Genomic DNA, 27,759 nt, shown 5'->3' with positions numbered 1-27,759 from the left:
GGGCCTGTCTAATCTTTGGCTGAAGAGTGAACCTCAGGAGTGACTTCATTACTGATCTAAAAGGGTGTCTGGGGGCCATACTCTTGGGGTTTCTGCAGTCTCTGTCAGGCCAGTAAGTCTGGTCTTTTTTTGTGAGTTAGAATTTTGTTCTACATTTTTCTCCAGCTCTGTCCGGGACCCTCTGTTAAAATCCCTGTCAGAGCTGTCGGTAGTGGTAACTGGGCACCATCTAGCTGTACTGGACTCAGTCTGGTGGAGGCCGTAGTAGTTGTGTGCCATTAGTCCTTTAGACTAATCTTTCCCTTGTATCTTGTTTTCTTCATTTTCCCTTGCTCTCAAAGTGGTGAGACTAGTGGAGTATCTTAGTTGGCTGCTCACAGGCTTTTAAGACCCCAGATGCTACTCACCAAGGTAGAATGTAGAACATTTTCTTTATAAACTATGTTATGCCAATTGAACTAGATGTTCCCCAAGACCATGGTACCCACAGCCCTCTGCCCAGCAATTCAGTCCCTCAGGGAGTTTGGATGTGTCTATGGAGCTTCCATGACCTTTCCTTGTACAAGTTGTGCTGGCTTCCCCAGTATTGTGTACTGTCTTACCCTTCACCAAAGTTACCACTTATCTGTTGTCTGTTTGGTCCCCCCCACTCCTCCCATCCCTCGTAACCATCAAAGATTTTTTCTTTTTGTGTGTAAACCTTTTCATGAGTTTTTAAAATAGAGGTCTCATACAATATTTCTCCTTTTGTGATTGACTTATTTCATTCAGCATAATGTCCTCCAGATTCATCCATGTTATGAGATGCTTCACATATCATCAGTGTTCTTTATCATTGCTTAATACTCCATTGTGTGTATGTACCATAGTTTGTTTATCAATTCATCTGTTGATGGACATCTAGGTTGTTTCCATCTTTTTGCTATGATGAACAATGCTGCAGTGAACATGGGTGTGAATATGTCTATTCATGTTACAGCTCTTATTTCTCTAGGATATATTCCTAGGAGTGGGATTGCTGGGATCGTATGATATTTCTATTTCTAGCTTTGTAAGGAAGCACCATATCATTTTCTAAAATGGTTGTATCATTTTGCATTCCCACCAGCAGTGCGTAAGAGTTCCGATCTCCCTGCTACCTCTCCAACATTTGCTGTTTCCAATTTTTTTGCCTTGTGCCAGTAATGCCTGGGTGAGATGGTATCTCATTGTAGTTTTGATTTGCATTTCTCTAATGGCTATTGATTGCGAGCATTTTCTCATGTTTGTTGGCTGCTTGAATGTCTTCTTTGGTGAAGTGTCTGCTCATTTCCTTTGCCTAGGCTGTGATCTTTACAGGAGCAGATCGCCAGGTCTTCTCTCCTGCAGAGCCGGAACCACTGGTGGGTTTGGACTACCAACTTTTTGGTTAGCAGCTGAGTGCTTAAGCATTGTGCTACAAGGGCTCCTTTGTTGGAACAGAACCATACTCATTACTTTACATATTGCCTTTGGCTGCTTTCACATTACAATGGCAGAGTGGAGTAATTGTGACAGAGGTTGTATGGTAAACAAAGTGTGAAATATTTACTATCTAGACTTTAACAAAAAACATTTGTCAGTCCCAGTGGTATTTTGGGAGGTCTTGCTTCTTCAGGATACACATAAAATGGCAAAGCTATAGTTCCAATATTCAGCAATAGAAACATTAATACATTTTAATAATACCTTCCATTAGTATATTGCAGATTAACAAATATAATCCAGGATATAAAATCCAAGATGAAGGTTAAATTTAACATAGTGCAAGAGCAGATCTGGTTACTATAAAGATACTATGAAAAAACATAGTCTTTTTAAAAAAAATATCAGTTATAAATAATTGGAAAAAGAAAAACCTTAAGGGAAAGTGTCAATTGGGCTACTTAATATTATTATTAATTTCTCTGTTCCTATAGTTTATTCATCTCAATAAACTCTCAAATTTTAAGGTATTGCATAGAGATGTTGAGAAATGACTATTAATTTTGTTTTCCTCCTACTATTGGAATTTTCCCAGAAAATGAGTTCAATAAACTCAATGGCAAAAATATGACTTTACTGTTAAGTAATAAAATCATTAAGAATATGTATCTTTGATTAGGTTTTTTATGTTTACTACATTAAAAACTATGTAACTCCTAACACTGCTACTTGGTTGTTTTTCTTTCTTCTAGATTTGGATGATCCAGTAGTAACTGTTCATCAAAGTATAGGTGAAGCTAAAGAACAGTTTTACTATGAGAGAACAGTGTTCCTCCGATGTGTTGCCAATTCCAACCCACCTGTTCGGTACAGCTGGAGACGTGGCCAGGAGGTGTTACTACAAGGATCTGATAAAGGAGTTGAGATTTATGAACCCTTCTTTACACAGGTAGGAAATAAGGTATAGTATTTCTCTTCTACTCTATAAGGATACTTTCCTAATTCAGGCAGTATGTATATTATAGCTAGTTCAAAAGATATTTTCTTAAAATCTCACATTTAAAAAATAATATGTGCTCAACACTACAGGGGAAGTCAGCACAACTGGACTAAACCAAAGCTAAAAATTTTCCTGAATACAACCCCTTAGAGGGACAGAGTAGTAGGGGTAGGGGTCTGGGGACCATGATTTCAGGGGATATCTAGGTCAATTGGCATAACAAAGTTTATTAAGAAAATGTTCTGCATCCCACTTTGGTGAGTGGCATCTGGGGAATTAAAAGTTAGCTAGCGGCCATCTAAGATGCATCGATTGGTCCCAACCCACCTGGAGAAAAGGAGAATGAAGAACACCATAGATGCAAGGAAAGTATTAGCCCAAGAGACAGAAAGGGCCACATAAACCAGAGACTTCATCAGCCTGAGACTAAAAGAACTAGATGGTGCCTGGCTACCACTAATGACCGTCCTGACAGGGAACACGACAGAGAGTCCCTGACGTAGCAGGAGGAAAGTGGGGGGCAGAACTCAGATTCTAGTAAGAAGACCAGACTTAATGGTTTGATTGAGACTGGAGGGAACCTGGAAGACATGGCCCCTGGACTCTCTGTTAGCCCAAAACTGAAACCATTCTGAGGCCAACTCTTCAGAAAAAGATTAGACTGAACTATGGGACATAAAATGATACTCGTGAAGAGTGTGCTTCTTAGCTGAAGTAGGTACATGAGACTAAATGGGCAGCTCTTGTCCAGAGGCAGGATGAGAAGGCAGAGGGGGTCAGGAGCTGGTTGAATGGACACAGGAAATCAGGGGTGGAAAGGAGGAGTGTGCTGTCACAGTATAGAGAGAGCAACAAATGTCACATAACAATGTGTGTATAAATTTTTGTGTGAGAGACTGACTTGAATTATAAACTTTCACTTAAAGCACAGCAAGAAAATAATAATACTAGGTGCTGAAGTGAGAGATGAGAGGACTCAAATAATGAAGAACAGTTTGTAGTCCTTTAGTAGTTAAGTTGGTAGTTAAAATGTTAACTCTAGAAAAAAAAATCTTTAGTGTATCATAACTTAGGTTTCTTTATCCATAATTACCTAGGTTTCTTGATAAAGTACATATATTTTTCTGACTGTTTTGGTTTTAGTGGAAAATATTTCTTAAATGGAGAAAATTTTATTTATTTTCTCATTTGCAATGGTAAATAATTTCAAAGGAATGACATAATCTATTTGACATTTATTCTAGCTTTTGTTTTAAGAAAAATCTGTCTTTAATTTTCTTTATTTTTGGCTTTGAATTAGCTTAGGGATAGAGCCTTAAGTACATAAAAATTGATATATCTAACAATTTAAAAATATCTTTAATAAAAAGAAAAATTGAATTAATTTGATATAGAGTGGGTATAAATTAGAATCATCTTCTGTAGTGTATCAAGAGTGGAGAATTAATAACTCTTAAGGAAGACATTGATATTTTTAGTAATATTTAATTGCTGTTGGTGTAGGGTTTTCTGGATGACTAGAAAAGTAGCACAAAATGATTAACAACAACAACAAAACAGTTTTAAAACAGAATGTATGTGAAAGAACTTTCAAATAACTGTGACTATGAATAGTAAAAAATAAATGTGATATAGGCAACAGGATAAACAGAAATTTGCTTGTATTATATATAATTTGAGACATTCGTATGCTCTAACTAGAGGAATATATGCCTAAAATTTAAATATAAATATTCTACTTCAGAATTTTAAGATTAGTACAAGTCTCACAACTCAACTCTATAATAAATTTATCCCAAGTTCATAAATTTCCAAGCATCCTATTTTTCACCATTAAGTCTATTTCGTTATATAGACAATTACTTGGAATACCTAAGGCCTTCCCTATTTTAGATTAGAATATTTCCAATGTTCAGATATTAACTGTGGAAGAATTCAGTCATTATATAAAAAACATCTGCACCTATAATACATATGTGCGTATATAGCTATTCAAACCTATAGAACAGTTGTAATTTGACAAAATATAAATTTCTTAAAATCACTATTAACTACCTATAGTAGTCTCCATAATACCAGTCTTGAAGTCTGTTTTGATCTGACCTTTCCTTGGCTAAGGCCACTATGACATCTTCAACTGGTCTGTGCCAGCAGGATGGATAACAGTTTCCCCATATAGTTTGCACTACTACAATTCATTCTTCTATATTCACTAAAATTAAATTAAAAATTATAAAAATAAAAATGTGTTACCAGTATTTAGTTGCTCAGATGCCTCTAGTGTTTAGAAATTGTCAATTTATTTTTAAAGCATAGACATTTTTAAAATGTAGAAAACACATTTTCCTCTAGAATCTTGTCAAACATAATAGCTAGTGATACTGAGATTATTCTAAATACCTATTTTCTATATGGCTATTTATTACTTACAGATGAGTGTGACCACTTGGAAATGAACACATGTGCCTTGTCCAAATTTTGAGAAATCTTTCATACTATCAAAATAATTTGGAATTTCCATTTTAAAGTTCTTAAACAAGCATAATCAAATGTTTCATTTGTTCTTTTGAATTTGTCTATATTTCTGTTAGCAATTCTCAAAAACCATTTTATAAGGACTCTCCAACTAGTAGCTGTAGATTCTCCTTTTTTAAAGTAACTTTTGCTTTCTCTTCCTTTTTTTTCTCTCCCCTTCCTTTTTGAGAAAACAACACCATTTCAATTTAAACATGTCACTGCTGATACTTCCCTCTATATAAATATCAGCCTTTACCATGCTGTATAACACAAGCTTTCTCCAATTAGAGCTGTGCTAATAAATCTGTTCTCTTAAAAATATTTAAAAAAAAAAAAAATTTTTTGCAATTCTGTATTCTAAATTAGCCTGCCATTGTAAATAATTGCCAAAAATCTTCAGCTTTAGCTCCTATTGATGTCTTTCCTTCCCTTCGTTGCTTGATTTATGTTGCTAATCTATCCTTTGAACTGGTTATGTATTTGTATTGTCCTAAAAGTCATGTTAGAGCAAGAAATGCATATTTATCCTTTGAACTCGTTATGTATTTGTGTTGTCCTAAAAGTCATGTTAGAACAACAAATGCTTAAGTACTTTTTTATTATAAAAAACCAAAAAACTCATTGCCATCCAGACAATTCCGACTCATAGCAACCCTGTAGGACAGAGTAGAACTCGCCATAGGGTTTCCAGAGACTGCCTGGTATATTTGAACTGCTGACCTTTTTGATTAGCAGCCAAGCTCTTAACCCCTGCACCATCAAGGCTCCTTTATATTATATATGTGCTTAATTTGCTAATATTAAATATATTGTGTAGATGAAACTGATAGGAACACTCAAACATCCACACATGGTGAATTTAGTTCTTACAGTCATAAAAAATGTTGAGTTTTTCATAGAAGAGATACCAGCAATGGTTTTTCTACATAGAACATGCGTTGGTGTACTGCATAAGGGCCTAATATACACACATCCAGCCATATCACATGGCTTCCATTATCTCTCCATGGAATATGGCAATAGGCTCCAAACTGGTTGTCTTCTTTTACTACAGAAAATACCAAACATCCAGAGTGATCATAATCACAAATGTGATTAAATCTTTATCCTGTTGAAATGCCTCCAGTGGCTTTCCAATAATTAGAATAAATCCAAATAATGTACTGTGGCCTACCAGAGCATGGTTGACCTCACTCTGCCTTGTTCTCTTAACTAATCTTCTATACCTCATTTACTGTTTCCTATCGCATCATCCCTAGACAGACCAAGCTTGTCTGTGTCTAGAGTCTGTATTTTCTTGATTCCTCCATATAGAATGCTCTTTATCTAAATAATATGCCAAATGTCTTCTTAACACTGAGGACGCTTATCTCCAAGAGGCCATCCCTGAAAATCTATCTGAAGTAACATGTCTTCTCTTCCATAGTTACTCTTCCCCAATACCCAGTTTTATTTATTTATTTTCTCAGAGTGCTAAAACTACCAAATTATCATCTTTGTGTGTTCACTGAAATATAAACTCACTGAATATAGAGACTTAATCTGTCTGTTTAACAGCTGGAACAATGCCTAACACATGGCAGATTCTCAGTAAATATGTGTTAAATATTAGACCAGTAACTTCCATGGAGATGCCTTGATTATTAGCTATAGAATAATTAAAATTGACTCCAGGTTACCAGTAACTCTTTAAGCACTCTCTGTAATTCCACCTGTCTTTACCCACTAAAGAAAGCATATTGAATTGTGAATGAGAACACTGTTGTAATTGAATCCATACTAATGTATTTAATTTCCAAACTGTTGGTGATTTTCTATTATAATTTTAATTGATTTCTAGTCTAATTCCACTGTGACAGAAGCATACTTTAAATAATTTAAGTCTTTAGAAATTCAATGAAACTTGCATTCTGCCTAGCCTATGGTCTGTTTTCATAAATGATTCATGAGCACCTGAAAGAATGTGCATTGTTAGGGAGCCAAACCAAAACCAAACACTTTGCAATTGAGTTGATTCCGACTCACAGTGACACTATAGGACTGAGTAGAACTGTCCCATAGGGTTTCCGAGGAGCAACTGGTAGATTTGAAATGCCGACCTTTTGGTTAGCAGCCGTAGCCCTTAACCACTGTGCCACCAGGGTGCCATCGTATGTGTCAGTTAGACCAAGTTAGTTAATTGTGTTTTTCATATCTTTTTAAATATTTTCTGCTCTTCTAAAAGCTTCTGAGAAAGGTTAAATTCTATGACTATAGCTGTAGATTTGTCTATTTCTCCTTTTATTTCTATCGACTTTTGCTTTATATATTTTGAAAATATATTATTAGTACAAAATGATTTAGAATTATTATATAATCCTGGTGGATTATCCTAGTAGATTATCTTCTAGACATTTTATCTTCCTGGTAGATTATTATTAAGAAATGTCCCCTCTTCTGTCGGTGATTTTTGCCTTATGTCTGCTTAGTCGTTAATTTAGCTACAACAATTTTCTTTTGGTTAGTGTGGTTTTGGTTCTTTTTATTGTAAATATTTTTCTATATTTTTACTGTCAAGCTTTCTGTGTCTTTATATTTAGGACATGTCACTTGTAAGCGCCATATAATTTCTTTTTCTTTTTTTTAATCCAGTGAGTCAATTTTAGACTTTAGTGCATTTAATCTGATCACTGATACATCCATAAGACAAGTTTTTTTCATATGATCCATCTGTTTTATTTTACTACTCTCTTACTTTGTTTTGGTTTTATCAAATACTTTTAATTATACCACTTTCTCTTCAATTTAACTGGAAGTTTTATATTATCATAGTATTATTTGTTGTTCATCCTAGAAATTACAACCTGCATCCTTGATTACTATTTCACTACTTCCTCAATAAAGATAAATGCTGAGAAGCTGAGAATACTGTTTTTATAATATACTTTAATTCTAAATATATTTTAACATTCACAGGATATTTCATTGTATTCTTTTGAACAATTGATATCCATTTATACTTACCAACACATTTACATTTTCCATTTTGAGTTAATTTTTGTTTATGAAGTGAGGGAATGTTTGAAGTTTATTTTTTACAAGTGGATATCAATTTTTTCAAGCACCTGTTACTATTTTCATTCTTTAGAATGTTCTTTCTCCAGTGAATTGTCTTGACACTCATCTTTAAAATCAATTGGCCATATATATTAGAGTCTATTCCTAAACTTTTTATTCTTTACCATTGGTCTATACATCTGTCTTTAAGCCAATACCACACCCAAAAATCTTATCCCCTTCCAGCATAAACACTAAATCTAGGATCTCATCTTCTGGCTCATTAAATTAAATATGGGCGGGACTTTGGGCATGTTTCGTCTGGGGCAAAATTTCTTCCCATTTATGAACCTGTGAAACCCGGAATAAAGGCTATCTTCTTCCAAAGTACACTGGTGGAACAAACACGGGGTAGACATTTCTGTTACAAATGAGAGAAATCATGGATACCAAGCAAGCCCACAAATGAACAGAGTGAATTTTATTAACTTTCAAGGCTTAAAAACAATCCTTTGTTCTCCAGAATCATCTGAGCAATAGTCCTGCCCTCCAGATTGTAGGTATTGGCCATGATCTCCAGATTCTGGGTGGAGGCCCCTTGGCCCTGGGAGCCAGCCCACCTTCCAGGCTCACCTGGACAGTAGCAGTGCTACCTCAAGTTTGGGCGGCCCCATTCTCCTAGTCCATCTGAGTGGCAATCCCACTCCCTGGGCCTGGGGCATCTTTGTCCTCCTGGCCCTTGAGCGTGGCAGCCCTGCTCCCTAAGTTTTGGGCCAAGGCCGTATCTTCTTGACCTACCTGAACAGCAGCCCCACACTCCAGAATATAGGCCGTGGAGGTCTGACTATTTGAAAGTTAGGAGGTAGTTTTTCCATTCTTTGAAATTGAGGCTGTGATTTCATCCTTTGAAATGGAGGCAGTTCTGCCTGCCATGGGCTGTCCAACAGTTCTGCTGTTGTCTGAACTGTTTCCAGGATGGAGCCTTCCTTTTCTTGGAGGACAACAGATGTTTGCAACCAGTTGCTTCATTAACCTGTCTCCTGCCTGTAGAATTCTGTCTTAGTCATCTAGTGCTGCCATAACAGAAATACCACAAGTCGATGGTTTTAACGAAGAGAAGTTTATTTCCTCACAATCAAAGTAGGCTAAAAGTCCAGATTCAGGGTGTCAGCTCCAGGGAAAGGCTTTTTCTCTCTGTCGGCCTTCTCATTAGTGTTCCCCCGGACTAGGAGCTTCTCTGCGCAGGGACCCCGGTCCAAAGGACGCGCTCTGCTCCCAGCACTGCTTTCTTGATGGTATGAGGTCCCCCTGTCTCACTGCTCATTTCTGTCTTTTATATCTCAAGAGATTGCCTCAGGACACAATCCAGTCTTGTAGATCAGGTCCTGCCTTACTAACACAACTGCCACCCATCCTCCCTCATTAACATCATAAAGGCAGGTTTACAACATAGAGGAAAATCACACAGTACCAGGAATCAGGGCCCAGCCAAACTGATACATTTTTTGGGGGACATAATTCAAACCATGACAAATTCCATGAAGCAGACAGCTTTGTTTCATTTTTTACTATCTCTGTCCCTTTTTGCTGTAGTGCTTGAATCCATCCATCAGTCACAGGCTTAATCTCTTTAACAAAAGCTGAGAAGGCTAGAAGTCTGATTTCAGGGTACTAGCTCTAAGGGAAAGTTCTCTCTGTCTGCCCTACGGGAAAATCCTTGTCTAGCTTCTGTAACTTTCTTCTCAGCATTCCATGGAGATCTCCATGTGGCATCTGTCTTTCCCCCAGTGATACTTCTTCCCTTCTGTGCCTAATCATCTCTTTTATATCTCAAAACTGATAGATTTAAGACATACCCAACACTGATATGGCCTCATTAACATAACAAAGAATGTAACATGAGTAATGATATTGACATTTTAGGAATTAAAACGAGAATTCAAGATACCTTTGTGATGATTTCCACTCTTTAAAGACTAACAAGTATGACCCATTATATACAATGGTTTGCATATTGCACATTCTAGTTAATTCTTATGCACTACAGAGTAGATAAATGGGCCCATGAGAAAGACTGTCCAGAAAGAAAGGATAGAACCTTTACTGTGAGCTTTAGATCCACCATTTCCCTATGGTTCAGCTATCACAAGTTTGTAGAGTTATTCTGGATACTCTGTGGTGGGCAGACATTCCCTGGATGTTATTACTAAGATGATTGCTACTTGCAATCAGACAACAATTTCATAAGAAGTGTGAACCTACAAGACCCATATGAATTTGTCTCCTAGGTTAATAGGTAAGATTAATATATACCATCTCAAAGAGGGGGAGGAGTCAATATAGACTAGAATGTTAAAGGAATACAGAAAATAACAGGTAGAATTAATGGAAAAATTTGAATTTTAGCTATTTAATTAACTCATAAAATTGAAGAAATGGTCAAAGCTTCTGGGCTGACCCTCTTCCTCTCACTCAACAGCTTCCAATATCCAGATTTTTCTAAGGTATAGCATAATATATAACAAAACAGAGGCTATCAAAAGACAATGTGTATACATATATGTGTACGTGTGTACATATATACATATATGTGTATTACATATGTGCTATCAAATGGCATGTACGCAAATGCGTAAATATATATACATATTTTATACATACATATTTAGTGATTTATATTTTACCAATTATAAATGCTTTAACATATTACTTTTATTTTGTTGATCTTATAAATTTAGTATTCTGTGAAGCTGGGAAGTTTTTTGCATATAAATTTCCATGATTTGTTAAAAGGAATTTTGAGTTGATTGTCTAATTGTATAATTAGTCTAATTAGCCTAATTGTAACTAATTATGTAATTGATGTAAATATGTTCAGTCTTATAATTAGATGGTTTAATTACAATACACAAGATGATGTCACAAACGTCTTTACAAAAGTTCTAGAAAAATAGCAAGTGTATGTGTAATTTGTAAAGTTTGAGGACATGTTTCTTGAACTTTTAAAAAATTATTTGAAATTCTTATATTTAAACTTTAAAAAAAAATTTTCCTTACTTTTTTTGGTAAAAATATACACAGCAAAACATATATCAATTCAACAATTAAAATTCTGTAACATTGATTACATTCTTCAGTTAAACCTATTTATTGAAAAAAAAGGAAACAGAAGGTATTCTATATATTATTCAGTGATCCTTCCCAATGTTGACATTTTTCTAGTGATACAATAATACCATAGTCAAGCAGTATTTCTGGTTTACTTATAAAATAAAGTGAAACATTCTTTTAATATTTATTTTAGCTGTTTATCTGATCCTCAGATATCAGTAAAAAATAAAACCTTTCAATTCACTCATTTTTGTTAAACTCTAGTGACTAATTTGTTACAAACTTATTTTTAAAAAAACAATGTATGCTAACCTATATCTATCAGTATTGAGTGGAAGTATGAAAAGCATAATTATTCCTCTTGGACTTATTGTATTGTGTTTATAAATTCATTATTAGTCTCAGAAACACAGGCTAATTTCATTCTGACAACATTATCTGTAAAATCTACATGTATAATGATTTAGAGTTTAACATTTATAAATGCTTTATTATATTACTTTGATTTTATCATTCAACAAGATAGTGAAATAAAAACTCAATTCAAACTGATGTAGTTAATAACTTAATATGAAAGGGCATGTGGGATAAATATATCTCATTATCTTAGAAACAATTTTATTAAAAACGATGTTCTTATTGAATAGCACAACATAATATGCTTAAAATGGATTTAATTTTCTAACATTAAAAAATAAGCATACATATGGTCTATCATTCAAATCCTTCCACAATATAATCCCAGTTTACCTTCCAAGCTTTGGGGTCCACTCTTCCTCACACATACCAATTCTTGCTCCAGACAACCAGAAAAAATGGCCAAACTTTAAAGATTTTGTCATCTTTCAACAGTCTAGTCTGTAGTGACCCATCTTCGTCTTTGACATGGTATATACATTAATTGTGTAGATTAACCTAGAAGACAAATTCACATAGTCTTATAGGTTCACACCTCTCTGTAAATTGTTGTCTGACTGCAAGCAGCAATCATGTTAGCAATAACATCCAGAGAATGTCTGCCCACCACAGAGTATCCAGAACAACTCTACAAACCCATGATGGATGAACCATAGGGAAATTGTGGATGTAAAGCTCACAGTAAAGATTCTATCTTTTCTTTGTGATCAGTCTTTCTCAGGGGCCCATTTTGCTATTCTGCTTTTCATAAGAATTAACTAGAATGTGCAGTGTGCAAACCCTTGTATTTAATGGGTTATACTTAGTCTTTAAAGAGTGGGAATCATCTCAAAGGTTATCTTAAATCCTCTTTTTAATCCTTAAAATGCCAATATTATTACCCATTTTATAGTCTTTACTCTTAGATAACATAAACACCAGCAGTATTTCTGACATTACAAACTTAGATATATAAACATTTTAAGAATACTATTCATTACAAAAAGTGTCCTCTGTGTTTTCATGGCCAGAGTTTCTTGGTTATTGATTCAAATGTACTTGATTGTATTAAATATTTCTCTTGGGGCTTATTTCCCTTTTACATTCACTTGTCAATAATGAACTGTTCATTGTTTTTGTGGGTGGCCCCTAACTCAGTTTTATAAATATATCATGCATCCTACCATAATAATACCCAATGCTGTCAAGTCAATTCAGACTCATAGGGACCCTATAGGACAGAGTGGAACTGCCCCATAGAGTTTCCAAGGAGCAGCTGGTGGATTCAGGCTCTGACATTTTGGTTAACAGCTGAGCTTTTAACCACTGTGCCACCAGAGCTATTCCATAATTGTAAGAATCCTTTAATTCTTATTATTAGTATAAGAATTAATATGATTCAAAGATGTTTACTAAAAACTCATTATGTGCAAGACAATGAGTTGACTATTCTATTCTAATTGGCAATATTTACTAAGTGGACAACATATAGAACCCAGCATAAATGGTCAAGGTTGGAAGTTAATGTGTCATCATCTCATATAATGGAAAAAGCAGGACAAAGGCCAATATATACATGTAAGTGACAGAAAATATATACACCTACTCCTTATTTATCAGCATGGTTATGTTCCAAAGATAAGGTCATGGTGTGAAATGGGCATTATGCAAAGGGAGAATAACCACATCCGATCATAAAATGGAAAATGACTACATCAGTACAGAAGTGCCAGATCACATCATTACATAACGGCCAAACTACTGAGAATCATGGCCCAGCCAAGCGGACACATAACCTTAACCACCACAGCCAGTATTACTCTCACGTCACACCTTGGTGTTTGTTACTGCCAGATGTATGTCATTAATGTGCAAAATGGTTGGATAGTAGATTTTTTACTGTTGTCACAAATACGAAATGTCAAATATTGAGATAGTCAATAAGTGAGGAGTAGGTGTAAACATATACATAATTACTACTGATACAAGTAGACAAATGATATTAACTCAGAAGATAAAAGTAAACATGTAGGAAATAAACACTCTTACAGAGTGGCTCACAGAAAAGAGCATGTACTTTGAAACCTCTTCCTTGAAATAATGGCTGGGAAGTAATGTTCAAAAAGACTGGAGGGGCTGTTTTGTTCGGAGGAATACAGTCGTGATGGGTAGAATTCATGCTTAAAATATTTTCCAAAATGGGAAGGCAAGTCTTGATGAAAAAATCAGATATATGAGATTAGTGCACTGAAGCACAGTATAAGTAGAGTTAGAATAAACCCACTGCCATGCCCACCTAATTTGGTATCTTCTAGCCTCTGAAATGTATCTCATTCCATGATGTTCCTTGCTCTAAATTCCAGTCATACTGATTTTCTATCCATCCCTCCAACAGAGCAAACATAGCACTGCATCAGGGTCTCCTCAGTTGTGATTTCCTCTGCCTATATCACTCCTCCCTCAAATATCATTCTAGATATTCAAACTTCAACTCAAATATGACCTCTTTAGAGATGCCCTTATTGCTACCCCATCCAAAATATCTTATCACATCCCCGTCTCTATCACATTACCTAGTTTCATTTACTTGATGGCAATCAATACTCTTTAAAACCATCTTCTGTATTTGTTTAAATATTTATTGCCTTAAATACTAAGCTCTGTGTCTTTCCTACTGTTTCCAGCATTTGGAAATTACTTGGCACAGACTATGCTCTGATTATCTGTTCATTGAAATAAGGCTATAGTGAATTTTATTGATGTGTAACAGACACATAGAAAAGTATATAAACCATAAGTGCACATCCTGATGATTTTTTACAAAGGGATCATACCCCTCTTAAAAGTATGAAGATCAAGAAACAGAACAGGAGTATGTCACCTACACCAATGCCTGTCCCACCTTCTAATATTAAAGATGAGTTTTATGTTTGTCAAGCAACTTGATATTTCATTAAAAAAACTAGTAGACAAGAGGTGACATGGCCAACATAGCATTTAAAAATATTTTCCCTGATATAATTTTTATTTTTTACAAGGAAGAGGGAAGAGTAGGGTAGTTGGCAATGTGCCATGTAATATAAGTAAAGAGAAATATTCTTTTAAATATAGGAGAATTACAGAGAAAGAATCAGACAGTTTCCAATTGATTACTAATGGGACAAATTTTATACAGAGAGCAGAAAATGAAAAAGTAATGGGGATGAAACAAGAAATATAGGAGACATAAGCAAAGTACAGAGTGCCTAGTGAGAAGGAATGAAGAAATCAATTTTAATAGATTTTATGTTTACTGTACTTTTTTATTTTTTAAGTCATTATCATAAACTATGAAAACTTTTCTTGGGAGATATGTTAGGTGTGAAAGATCAAATTTCAAGCATATACTGTATATATATAAATTTATAGAGAGAGATTATATCAAGGAAACAGCTCACGAGATTGTAGAGGCTAGAACGTCCTGAGTCCGTGGATCAGGGTGGAGGCCTCTCCCAAGTCACACAGCTGCAGAAACTGGCAAGCCCAAGATCGGAAGTTCATTCTCTGGGCTGCCAACTGAAAGGTTGGAGATCCAAGTCCACCCAGAGATGCCTGGAAAGGCCTGGCAATTTACTTCTGAAAAATTAGCCTATGAAGACCCTGTGGAGGACATTTCTACTCTGATACACATGAGGTATGAGGTTGCCATAGGTCAGAATTGACTCAGTAGCAACTTTGTTTTTTTTACTTGTTACTGATTATATATATCATGTTCATTTATATTTTTGTTCATTTTCATTTAAATTTTTTATGTCTTGTGGTAAGATCCAATTTTTGCTGATTCCGATGTTTTGTCTTCATTGCAAATTTCCCTCAAAACAGAAAGTGTAATCTAGATAAATTATTATGAGAGAAATAGGTCCTCTTTCTTTTTTATTATGTACCTCAATATCTATTGAGTATCTGTAATATATCTGGACAATTTTCTCTAAGTACATTTACTCTCTGATTATATTTCATTTATTTAACATCTATTGAGTTCACACCATGTACCAAGCAGGTAGTGAATTCTGGAGAAATAAATATGTATAAAGCAAAGCCATGGATAGGGAAAGATAAGTAATTATAGTACCTTTAATTTAAAAAAAATTATTCATTACAACATTTGTCCTCTATGATAGGTTCTGTGCTAGGTCCTGGGATATAATGCTGAGAGCAGGATGGATATAATCCCTACCTTCTAGATACTTACTGGCAAGGGGAGGAGCCTTGCAGAAAATAACCATTACCAAAATAAATGTAAATATTAAACTGTTATGAAGATACACAAGCAGATCTCACAAAATGGGGATTCCTCCTACTTCAGAAAGTGAGGAAAGGCTTACCTACGGAAGCTAGAAGTATTGAGAACCAAAGAATAATATTGTCGATTAGGCATAGAGAAACGAAGAGCCAGACATGTGCAAAGGGTCTATGGCAGGAGAACGCTGAATGTGTAAACGGCTGTAAAAAAATGAAATACGACTGAGGAGGCAAGAAGAATGTAGATCATATAGGATTGAGAGTCATGTTAATAGTTTTCTGTTTATTTTTAAGAACAATAGCAAGTTCTATGTGTGATTTATGCAGAGATGGCATGTTCAGTTTGTGTATTACAAAAAATTCCTAGTCATAGTGTGTCTCATTATGCTTGTTTACATCATTAAGGCATGCTAAGCACATTCAGAAGTTTTTCAGCTGAATGTAGGATTGAGAGCATTACTTTAAAAAATGGTAAAGGATAAATATGTTTAAAGTGCAATAAAAGGATCTAGGTGAGTGGGTAATAGTGAATGTATGAATGAAAAGTTATTTTGAAAGTTTAAGATTCTTGTTACTAAACAAGGAAGTATAGGTTTAGAGGAGTAGAGTTGAATTTCTGTTTAGAACGTACTGAGTTTTAAGTGTCTGTGAGGCATCGAAATGGACATGTTGAGGTAAAAATTTCGTTTAGGTACCTGAAGCTTAAGGGAGAATCCTAGGGTAGGGATATAGACATGGGGGCCAGAGAAATAGAGCTTGTAGTAGAAATTCATCAACAAGGATAAGATCACACCTGGAAATTGTTTAAAGTGAGATTAACTGTGGGAGAAACAGAGTCCGAAGGAATGACAATAGTTAAATGTTAAGGAGAAAGACAAGAAAAGGAATCTGAGCAAAAACAATCACAGAGTAAGGAGGAATAAAAAATTTTAAAAATAAGAAAACAATTATTTGAGTCAACTGGTTCTAACATTTTTTTTTTTCAATCTATGGTTTCTAAATAAGCACACTTTTCTAGGCATTCTGTATAGTTAATATATTTGAGAACTTTGTGATACACTGAAAACGTGTTTTAAATATTAAGTTATAGAATTACATGGAGATTGTGTAAATTTGTGAGGGTATTTTTGCATTTGTTTGTGTAGAAAAAAATACAGTGCCTTTTCAAAAGAAAAATCTAAAGATCAAAGATGGTTGTTCATCCCGCTGAGGAAAATGTGAAAAGTGTGACTGATTTAAGACTGAATTTTAACAGTGGATGAAAGGAACTATAGCCACAGTACCCATGCACATTGAACTAGGGAAGCATTTGACACATATTTTTGTCAATTGCATTACAGTCTATTTGAAAAACTCTGTACCTCTATGTCTGGGCAAGCTTTTTGGCAAATAAACAGGCAGGGACTATATATATCAAGTCACTAAGTGTCCTAACTTCAAAATAGTGTATGAAAGTATTGCAATTCCTAGGGCTTGACTGATGTTGTTGTTGTCATTAGGTGCCATTGGGTCGATTTCGACTCAGAGAGACCCCAAATGACAGAGTAGAACTGCCCATAGATTTTTCTAAATTGTAATCTTTACCAGGAGCAGATTACCACCAGATCGTTCTCCCACAGGGCCACTGGCTGAGTTTCAACGGCCAACCTTTCAGTTAACAGCCGAGCTCTTTAACCATTGTACCACCAGGGTCCCCTTGATTGATGTTACTCAGTAAAATAAAGGCAACGTACTGTCCCATACAAATATTATCTGGGGAAAAAATTATTAAAATTGCTATACCAAATACGAGACCATTGAGACTGATTTTACCATCACCACAATGAAGTTATTTATGAGAGAAACTGGTTTGAGAAAAATGCACTGATGACTTTAGAAGGCAAAGAAATCCCAGGGAACTACTTTGAATTGAGCGGAAGGGTTAATTCTGGTGTCGTTGTCATTTCTTTCTTTCTTTTTTTTTATTTTTTACTCTTTGAACAATTTCAACCTAATGGTTTTATATGGTGTTGCCTGGCTTAAAAAAAAGTTCGTAGGTACTCTAGCCACTTGCCTGATTTAGGTCTATCTACAAATATATACAGGTTTACCTGGAAGACCTAGGACTTGAACTCCTGGGCATAAAATAACAAGAACAATAATAATAGAAAAACTTATAAATCCTTCTTTCACTCAGTTTTAGGTCTGCTATCTATCATTGCTTCCTATACAAAAACTATTTACGTGTATACATTTAATCATCCGTTATTAGATTTACTTCATTAACTTTGTTCTACCGATAGTGTTCATTAATAGACTCTTCTATAGAACCTTTTTCTTTCATAACATTTCATGTTGAAGTCTGTATGGATTGTAGTGTTTGTTGAATAAACTCCATTATTAAGTACACTGTTCTAAACTTTGCATAGTAATTTGCATAACTACCACCAGAAATAGATTTTTTCCCCCTAGGAAGCTAGTTTGCAAAGAAAACATTATGAATTTTCATTGTGGTCTGCTAGTTTTTGTCAGAAATATTTTCTCTGGGTATCTTATAGCATTTCCTAAAAATGCAGTTTTTTGGAATTTAGGACATTTTCCTTAAAAAGATAAAGCAATCTGCCATATTGTGATAATAGTATATAATGCCTCAATTCATGCATTCTTTCTAGTTACTTTTGTCTTTTTTTAATGTCCTTTTCTACATTTTCAGGGTGAAACAAAGATCTTAAAACTAAAGAACCTTCGACCTCAGGACTATGCTAATTATAGCTGCATTGCTTCAGTGAGGAATGTATGTAATATTCCTGATAAGATGGTGTCATTTAGACTTTCGAATAAAACAGGTATGGAAGCATCTCTGTATTTATATGTCTTTTATCCCCAATTAATGTTGAAAAAAGCTCTTTAACCTTCTAATAGACCAAATGATTTATATAGCATATGTAGGAACAAGGCACAATTTTTTTCAAAAAAATTCTAGGACATCTGAAAAACTCTTGGTAAATGCATACAGGAAAATTTAACTGCAGTATACCCCATGTAATGTGTATATGGCATACAAAATTATAGTTACTTAAAATATTGTAGTAATAAACATCACAAGCAAGCCTACATCCTATTCAAACAGATTTCTGAGAAATATTAAAGATTCTGCATTTAAAAATTCATGCTCTAAGTTGCTAAATGTGTTATGTGATTCCAAAGCCAAATAAAAGAACCCTTTTTATTCTGTTTCAAGTAAAGAAAACTAATTGGTAATTTCAGGTAGGTGTTTTTAGGGAAGTATTTTTGTAGAAAATGTCAAAACATTAGCAAGACTGCAGCTTAAATGAAGTCATCCTGTGTTTAGTAATATAGACCACAGAAGAACCGAAAACATTAAGAAGAAATTGCTAAAGGAAAAGACCAAAAAGTGGGTAGAGTGGAGAGAGACAGAGACAGAGACAGAGGGACAGAGACAGAAAGGGAAAGATGGTGCATGGGAACGAACTGTCTTTAATATGATTATGATATATAATCACCTTAATAAATTAGAATTTCAACGGCTTTTGAAAAATATAAATTTCCAATGTTACTTTTAAATAATTGTAGTAAACTAAAGAATCCTTTAATGATTTGTTACACATTAATAAATCCTTCTAAAAAGCGTGAGCATTGGTGTTCTCGCATTTGGATTTTGGTGTTTGCCTCTTACTAACCTCTTAGATCATGGTGAGCATGCCTTAGTTTCCTCAAAAACTCATAACATTTAGGAACGATTAAATGAGTGGAAATACAAAAAGCATATAGAACGGAGTACCTTAATTATTCACACTTAATTACAGCCTCCGAGAAAGAGCTGGTCAGCAACTTGAACTAGCTCATTTGGTGAAAAGATTAAACCTAGGAGTTTATCGGAAGATAAAATACTCATGTGGGATGAATCATGCTTCGTTGACTTGCTACTCATTCTTGTATTGATCCATCATTTATTCATCAGAGATTTATTGGGCCCCTATTATGTGTCAGGAGTGCTGGTAGCACAATGGTTCAGAGGTTGGCTGCTAACTAAAAAGTCGGCACTTCAAATCTACCAGCTGTTCCTTGGAAACCTATGGGACAGTTCTATTGTGTCCTAGAGGGTCTCTATGAGTCAGAATTGACTTGACAGCAATGAGTTTGGCTTGGTTTATTATGTGTCAACAGTGATAGGCATAGGGATATTGGCTAAGATTTAAGTTGCCTTAAACTAGAGAAAAGTCTCTATCGTGCACCAGATGAGAGTCATAGAGGAAAATTCAAAAGACTGTGACAGAGAAAATAAACTGTATGATTAAAGATGAGAAAGACTTGAAAGAAATTATGTTGCAGAAAAAAAAGTATATAAAACCTTAGTAGTTCTAAGACTTATAAAACTTAATAATCTCATCATATTTAAAAAAGGAAATAGGATATTGAGAAATACAAATAAGAGATTAACATATAAGAACTGGATATAATTATGTTGTTCTACTTGGCAGAAAACATATTGTGAAATATTGTAACTATTTTTTTTCTTAGTTTCTTTAATATATTTTTAAAATACAAATCAACCAGAGAGAAAAATTAAAAATAAAATGGAAGCAGGTCCCATGGGAATGGGTAAGGGCATTGCAGTGGAATTTTGAGGAAGAAAGAACAAAATAGTGGATATATTATTATTTATGATACAACCCCTTGCACTTGAATGCTTTATTAATTTTTAAAGGGTTTATTATCTCGGTTTATCTTTATAAGTAATGGGAGTTAAGCAGGTAGATGTTTCTTTATCGTCTCTTTTTCTATCATCTGACAAATACCAAATTGGCCTATAGAGATTAAAATATCCCCGTTGGGTTGGATAGAGCCTAAACTAAATTAACATACAGAGAAATACTTTAAAGACCAAAAAATGCAATTAATATTTTTATGCTGCAGGAATTAAATTAATATGTTTATGCTGCAGGAATTAAATTAATATTTTTATGTGGCAGGAATGTGGCTTTATTATTCCCCAATGTCCCACAGCTAATAAGGGGGTGAGGACAGTGTTTGAAGAGTTATTTTAACCAGGAAATTGAACAGATGTTGTTAATTTTCTTGGAGCTAGAGAAAATGAACATGAATCTTAGAGTATTTTATTAGAAATAAATACAAACATCTTACCATATAGCCTAAACAGGAACATTACCAAAACAGGTAATAGAGTTTCCAACTCCTAAAGTCTCTTAAAAAGCAGCTTGATGACTTTATTTCTGTGATGCTTTTTAACATTTGCCAGCTCAGAACATAGAAACTTGACTACCTATTCTATGGAGGGCACAAAAGTACTGTAGATATATGTTTTGTTTAATCTTTCAGCTTTTTATCCCATTTTTTTCCCCAATTAAACTATTGTACATCTAGACTGAACAAACAAAATAACCTATTATTCTCCTTTATAAATTATTTCACGAACATTTTATATTGCGGTGCACTACAATGTGAACATTAAAGTTATGGCAAAGAATTGAGTTTAAAAATATAAGCAAGTACCTTGGTTGACTCTTCAGTATCTATAATCAGGCACACCACATGCTTGGTACTTTAAATATGCAAACCAGGTTTGCTTCAGCACTTTCCCCATCTGGTTGTGCTCAGAGTTGGAAGAGTTTGTGAACTTCAAATAGATGGATTCATTGAGGTTGCTCTCAAAGTACAGCAGGAATAAATTAAGCTTTGAAAACCTTCATGTGAACAGATCTATAAAATGAAAATAGATGAATATAGGCTAGTTGATTGCTGTTCTAACATTGGCGTGAGAGTCTGGTGCTGTTCATCATTCTCACTCCTGTGAATCTCTAAGCGACATAGGTATAGTTCTTCTATTTTTATCTCTTAGTTTGCAAAATGTCAAGGAAAATGGTTACTTTACCAAGGGGGAGAATATCTACTATAAATACTGTAATATGTTTTGACTAACCTCCTCTGTAAACCAATATATTTATAAAAGTGTTAACTTATCTTGAAGATTTTTTTTTTTAATGGAAGTCAAGTAATTGACTAATAAATGTCCTTTTGGTATAGACAAAATTTGTTTTCTACATCTCTATAGTCAAATATAGTCCCTGGGTGGCATAAACGGTTAAGTGCTTGACAACTAACAGAAATGTCAGCAGTTCAAACCCACCTAGAGGCACCTCAGAAGAAAGACCTGGTGATCTGCCATGAAAGGTCACAGTTTTGAAAGTCCTACGGAGTGCAGTTCTAGTCTTCACACCTGGGGTTGCCATGAGTTGGAATCGACTTTATGACAACAGGTTCGATTTGCTTTCTTACAGTCAAATAAACTTTTAAATTGCAATCCAACTATTAACCTTATTTATATAATGCCCAAATGATACACCAAGTTAAGATGGACACAGTGTCTGCTGGGGGAAAGGGTCCTAAAAATATTTGCAGCAGAACAATCCCATAATGGAGTACGGTTTCCTGGGCCCATCCCATACTTGCTAAATTAGACTTTCTGGGGGATGGCCTGGCAATGTGTACATTTTTAACAGGCTTAAACAATTGTTTTAAATAATAATAAAATGTAGTCTTTGTTCCCTGCTAAAATGACACTGATTGAAAAAAACATAAAATAACAAATGCTGGCGAGCATGTGAGGAGATTGGAACCCTTATCCACTGCTGGTGGGACTGTAAGATAGTACAGCCACTATGGAAAACAGTATGGCACTTCCTCGAAAAACTAGAAATATAACTAACTTATGATCCAGCAATCCCACTCCTAGATATGTACCCTAGAGACCTAATAGAAGTGATACAAACAGACATATGCATACTTATGCTCATTGCAGCACGATTGACAATAACAAAAAATGGAAACAACCTAAGTGCCCATCAGTGGATGAATGGATAAGCAAAATGTGATGCATACATACAATGGAATGCTACGCAATCATGAAGAATACTGATGAGTCTTCGAAACATAATGTGAATGAATATAGAGGGCATCATGCTGAGTGAAATAAATCAGTCACAAAAGGACAAACATTGCCAAGATCCTATTTTTTATAAAAAGACAAAAATACATATACCTACAGAAACTCAAGTTCGTTGGTGATTACCAGGGATGGGTAAGTGGGGAGAGGGAGAATCAGTCTTCAGATAGTAGACACTTGTTATTTTTGGTGATGGGAAAGATAACACAGAATGTGGGTGAAGTGCATACAGCTTGACCAAGGTAAATTATGTTACTAAGAAGTACACACACACTGTCATAGGCTCATTTCCCTAGAGAAGCAAAACCAGTAAAGGGTATAAATATAAAGAGATTTATATCAAGGAAACAGCTCACACGATTGTAGAGGCTAGAATATCCCAAGTCTGTGAAACAGGGTAGATGCCTCTCCCGATTCACACAGCTGCAGAAGCTGGCGAACCCAAGGTCGGCAGTCCAGAGAGCAGGGCTCCCACTCACAGGCTGTGAAGGTCAACGAATTCCACGATCAGCAGGCAAGACCGCAAGATTTCTCCTAAGTCACATAGCTGCAGGGGCTAGCGAACCCAAGATCAGCAGGTCGGGGAACAAGACTCTTGCTTGCAGGCTGTGAAGATTGACGAATCCTGAAATCAACAGGTAAGCTGCACCTCAAGTCCCAAGAGCTGGAGGTGAGACAACAAGAGGCAGCTGCTGGATCCAGAACAAACCAAAAAATCTTGGCAAGGCGAGCAGGAAGGAAGTACCCGGTGCAGGACGGAGAAATGAAGTTCTGCCCATTGGAAGAGTTTCCCTTCACCACTCTTCTTCAGGGAGGTCCCAGAAAGGGTCTGTAGTGCTGCCACTGTCCATTTTCAAGTGGTGCCTGCATAGTGTGCAGAACCATCTGTAAACCAGGCACGAGTTTTCTCTTCTTCAGTCAACTGGTCATAAGGAACTCCCCACAAGGCCATAGGTACAGACTAGGAGATGGAAGGTAATATGACAGGAGTGGAGACCATGGGCATTTGGGCCACTTATGTAAATTACTTGTGCCGTCAGGTCTTGCTCGGGCCTGATCTCATATACCACTTCCATTTAATGATGGAGTGCTGCTGTGCACATCCAAATTTATGACTCTGCCAGACTACACCCAGTTCATTCATGATGGCCAGCTCAGGTCACATGGTGACTTGGTGTCCCGTGGTTAAGTGTTCAGTCTCTACTAAGGCCCAGTAATAAGCCAAAAGCTATTTCTCAAAAGGAGAGTAGTTATTTGCAGAGGATGGCAGAGCTTTGCTCCAAAATCTTAAGGGTCTGTGCTGTGATTCACCAATAGGGGCCTGCCAAAAAATCCAAATGACATCTCTACCTGCCATGGACACTTCAAGCACCATTGGATAAGCTGGATCATATGGTCCAAGTGGCAGAGGGGCTTGCACAGCAACCTGAACCTGTTGTAGACCTTTCTCTTGTTCTGGGCCCCACTCGAAACTAGTAGCTTTTTGAGTCACTTGATAAATAGGCAGGAGTAGCACAACCAAATGAGGAATATGTTGCCTCCAGAATCCAAAGAGGCCGATAAGGCTCTGTACCTCCTTTTTAGTTGTGTCAGCAGCTAGGTGCAATAACTTTATTCTTCACTTTAGAAATAATATCTTGACATGCCCCACACCACTGGACCCCTAGAAATTTCACTGGCATGGAAGGTTCCTGAATTTTTTGTGAGATTAATTGCCCACCCTCTAGCATGCAAATGTTTTACCAACAAGTCCAGAGTCATTGATATTTCTTACTTACTGGGTCCAATCAGCATAATGTCATCAATGTAATGGACCAGTGTGACATCTTGTGGAAAGGAAAGGTGATCGAGGTCCCTGCAGACTAAATTATGACATAGGTCTGGAGAGTTGATGTAGCCCTGAGGTAGACAAGTGAAGGTGTATTGCTGTCCTTGCCAGAAACTGCTGGCAGGCAAACTGCTTCTGGTGGTCCTTTGAAACAGGTATGGAGAAAAAGGCATTAGCCAGATCAATAGCTGCATGCCAAGTACCAGGAGATGTATTAATTTGCCGAAGCAATGAAACTACATCTGGAATAGCAGCTGCAATTGGAGTCACCACCTGGTTAAGTTTTTGATAATCTACGGTCATTCTCCAGTATCTATCTGATTTTGCACAGGCCAAATAGGCGAGTTGAATGGGAAAGTAGTGGGAATCACCACCCCTGCATCCTTCAAGTCCTTAATGGTGGCAGTAATCTCTGCAATCCCTCCAGGAATGTGGCATTGTTTTTGGTTTACTATTTTCCTAGGTAGAGGCAGTTCTAATGGCTTTCACTTGGCTTTTCTTACCATAATAGCCCTTACTCTATTTGTCAGGGATCCGGTGTGCGGGTTCTGCCAGTTGCTGAGTATATCTATTCCAATTATGCATTCTGGAACTGGGGAAATCACTACAGGATGGGTTCAGGGACCCACTGAACCTACAGTGAAACAGACATAGCCAAGACTCCATTAATAACCTGACCTCTGTATTCCCCCGTTCTGACTGGTGGGCCACAGTGACATTTTGGGTCGCCTGGAATTAGTATCATTTCGGAGCCAGTATCAAGTAATCCCTGAAAAGTCTGATTATTTCTTTTTCCTCAATGAACAGTCACTCTTGTAAAAGGCCATAGATCCCTTTGGGGAAGGCTGGGTTAGAGATTAACACTATAAATTTTTGGCAGCGTATAGAAGTCCTTCCTCAAGGGGACCCAGCCTCCCCTTCGTTCAAGGAGTTGTGGGTCTTTAAACTTGCTCAGGGCTGGGAATTGATTGAGGGACCATGACTCTATTACGGGAATTTGAGTTAGAGTGCTGTTCACCTGACCTAGAAGTCATCCGTTTGTACAGATAAAGTAAATATTTAGTAGATTTCCCATCTCTTTTGCTCCTAGGAACACCATGACTAAGTAGCCAATGCCATAAATCCATAAGAGTCAGACTATTCTGATTACTGCCTTGACTCCACTGTCCATTACTGTAACCACGCCCACCTTGTCTTTGTCGATTGAGTGCAGCCACTTGGCCCCTACTACGATGGGGTCCAATCAGCCCCATTATAGTTAGGTGTCTTAATTCAGTTAGGTCAGTGTCATGGTTTGAATTACGTCCTCCCAAAAAATGTGTGTATCAATTTGGCCGGCCATGATTCCTGGTACTGTGTGGTTTTCCTATATTTTGTAAATCCTGCCTCTATGATGTTAATGAGGGAAGATAGGTGGCAGTTGTGTTAGTAAGGCAGGACTCAGTCTACAAGATTGGATTGTATCCTGAGGCAATGTCTTGAGATATAAAAGACAGAAGTGAGCAGAGAGACAGGGGGACCTCATACCATCAAGAGAGCAGTGCCAGGAGCAGAGCGCGTTCTTTGGGACTGGGGTCCCTGTGCAGAGAAGCTCCTAGTCGAGGGGAACACCGAAGCGAAGAAGGCCGACAGAGAGAAAAAGCTCTCCCCTGGAGCTGATGCCCTGAATTTGGACTTTTAGCCTACTTTGACTGTGAGGAAATAAATTTCTCTTTGTTAAAACCCTCCACTTGTGGTATTTCTGTTATGGCAGCACTAGATGACTAAGACAGTCAGTTCCCATTGTCAAATCTGATTTACATAAAATAGCAATCACAGCAGTCTTCAAGGATGCTCGAGCTCCCTTCACAAATTTGTTCCTCACAGTTGTGGTAAAAGGTGTGTCCTCTGGGCATTCCATGTGTAGATCTGTGGTTCTAACCTGATAAATCCACTCTAGCATGCCAATTTCCCTAAGCCTTTGGATACCTTCTTCTACAGTATACCAAGGCATGTCTGGTATTTCAACTTGATTTAGTTTAGGCCACCTTGTAATCCATACTTAACAACCCTACAAAACAAACTGTTAGATCCTTTCCTAACTTCTTGAGCTGAAACACTGAATGAAGACTGCGCTTAGTGGACCCATATCAATAAACTCAGCCTGATCTATCTTTATGTTCCTTGCCCTTTTATCACACACCCTTAATAGCCATTCCCACATGTATTCCTCAAGTTTCTGTTTGTACATATTAGAAAAGTCAAGTAGTTCTTTTGGAGTGTAGTGTGCCTCCCCCTGGGTCATACTTTGTACTTCACCTTTTGGGGCTTGCTGGGACTTAAGTATAGTTATAGGTCTAGAAGCCAGAATCGGTAGTGTGGAATTGTTTTGAGAACATTCAGCATTGTCTTGTAAAGCATCTGCCTCAGACAATGCCCCAGGCAATGAGTTGGGCAAGTACTCTTTAGAGACAGCTGAGCTAGGGCTAATCTCATTAGATGGCAGTGGAGGGGCTAACGTTTTTTCTGGGCAAGGTGGTTAAGCAGACAAACATGAAGTATTCTCTTCAGATGAGAGTTCTTTTGGCAGAAGTGATTTAATTGAATTTAGGAGCTCAGTGTCTCCAGCTTCCTGATTATCTGCCCATATGTACCCATCCCAAGTTTCAGGATCCCATTTCTTCCCAATCAATGCCCTCACTTTAACTTCAGACACCTCTCGAGGTTGGCAATTGAGCTGGTGTTGTAATTCAGCCACTCTTACAATAAGAGTCTGGGTTTGGTTTTCGGCAATATCAGCTCTGTTACTACAAGAAATAAGGGTTTCTTTCAAAGCACAAGTGGAAGCTTTGAGATAGTTTATGTGGCACTTAAGCTTTGACTCTTAAGCCGTGAGCACATCTCTTTCTTTCACCAGTTTCTCTAGTGAAAGTAGGACCAACAAACAAACTTCCTTAAACTTCTCATTATGACAAAATTGTAGAAAGGTATCATATGTGCAATCACCCAGAGCCTCACCTTTCACCAATACCTCATCTGTTAGTGGTAATATTTTGCATATTTGAATCGCCACCTCATGCCATGGATTCGCAGTGCCCTCTTTACTACTGGAAGCAAAGCCATCAACATCTTTAATACTAACCAGACTTGAGAACCAATTTAGAAAACTCATCCTTACAATTTTGTTTCTCTAGAACCACTCTC

At 36.4% G+C, this 27,759-nt stretch overlaps 1 protein-coding gene across 1 annotated transcript in view; it reads left to right on the top strand.

Moving 5' to 3' along the window:
• The window catches only part of MDGA2 (MAM domain containing glycosylphosphatidylinositol anchor 2), a 560,321-nt gene that overhangs the window by 178,751 nt on the left and 353,811 nt on the right, over positions 1 to 27,759 (top strand). Inside the window, exons 3-4 of the mRNA XM_004387883.3 lie at positions 2,196 to 2,392; positions 18,477 to 18,609. Of these exons, the coding sequence (XP_004387940.1) occupies positions 18,579 to 18,609 (31 nt within the window). The 5' untranslated portion in view covers positions 2,196 to 2,392; positions 18,477 to 18,578. The remainder of the gene's footprint in view (positions 1 to 2,195; positions 2,393 to 18,476; positions 18,610 to 27,759) is intronic.

This window comes from Trichechus manatus, unplaced genomic scaffold (assembly GCF_000243295.1).
Source record: "Trichechus manatus latirostris isolate Lorelei unplaced genomic scaffold, TriManLat1.0 scaffold00196, whole genome shotgun sequence".
NCBI classification, from domain to species: domain Eukaryota; kingdom Metazoa; phylum Chordata; class Mammalia; order Sirenia; family Trichechidae; genus Trichechus; species Trichechus manatus.
This window is presented reverse-complemented; position numbering and strand designations above follow the sequence as displayed.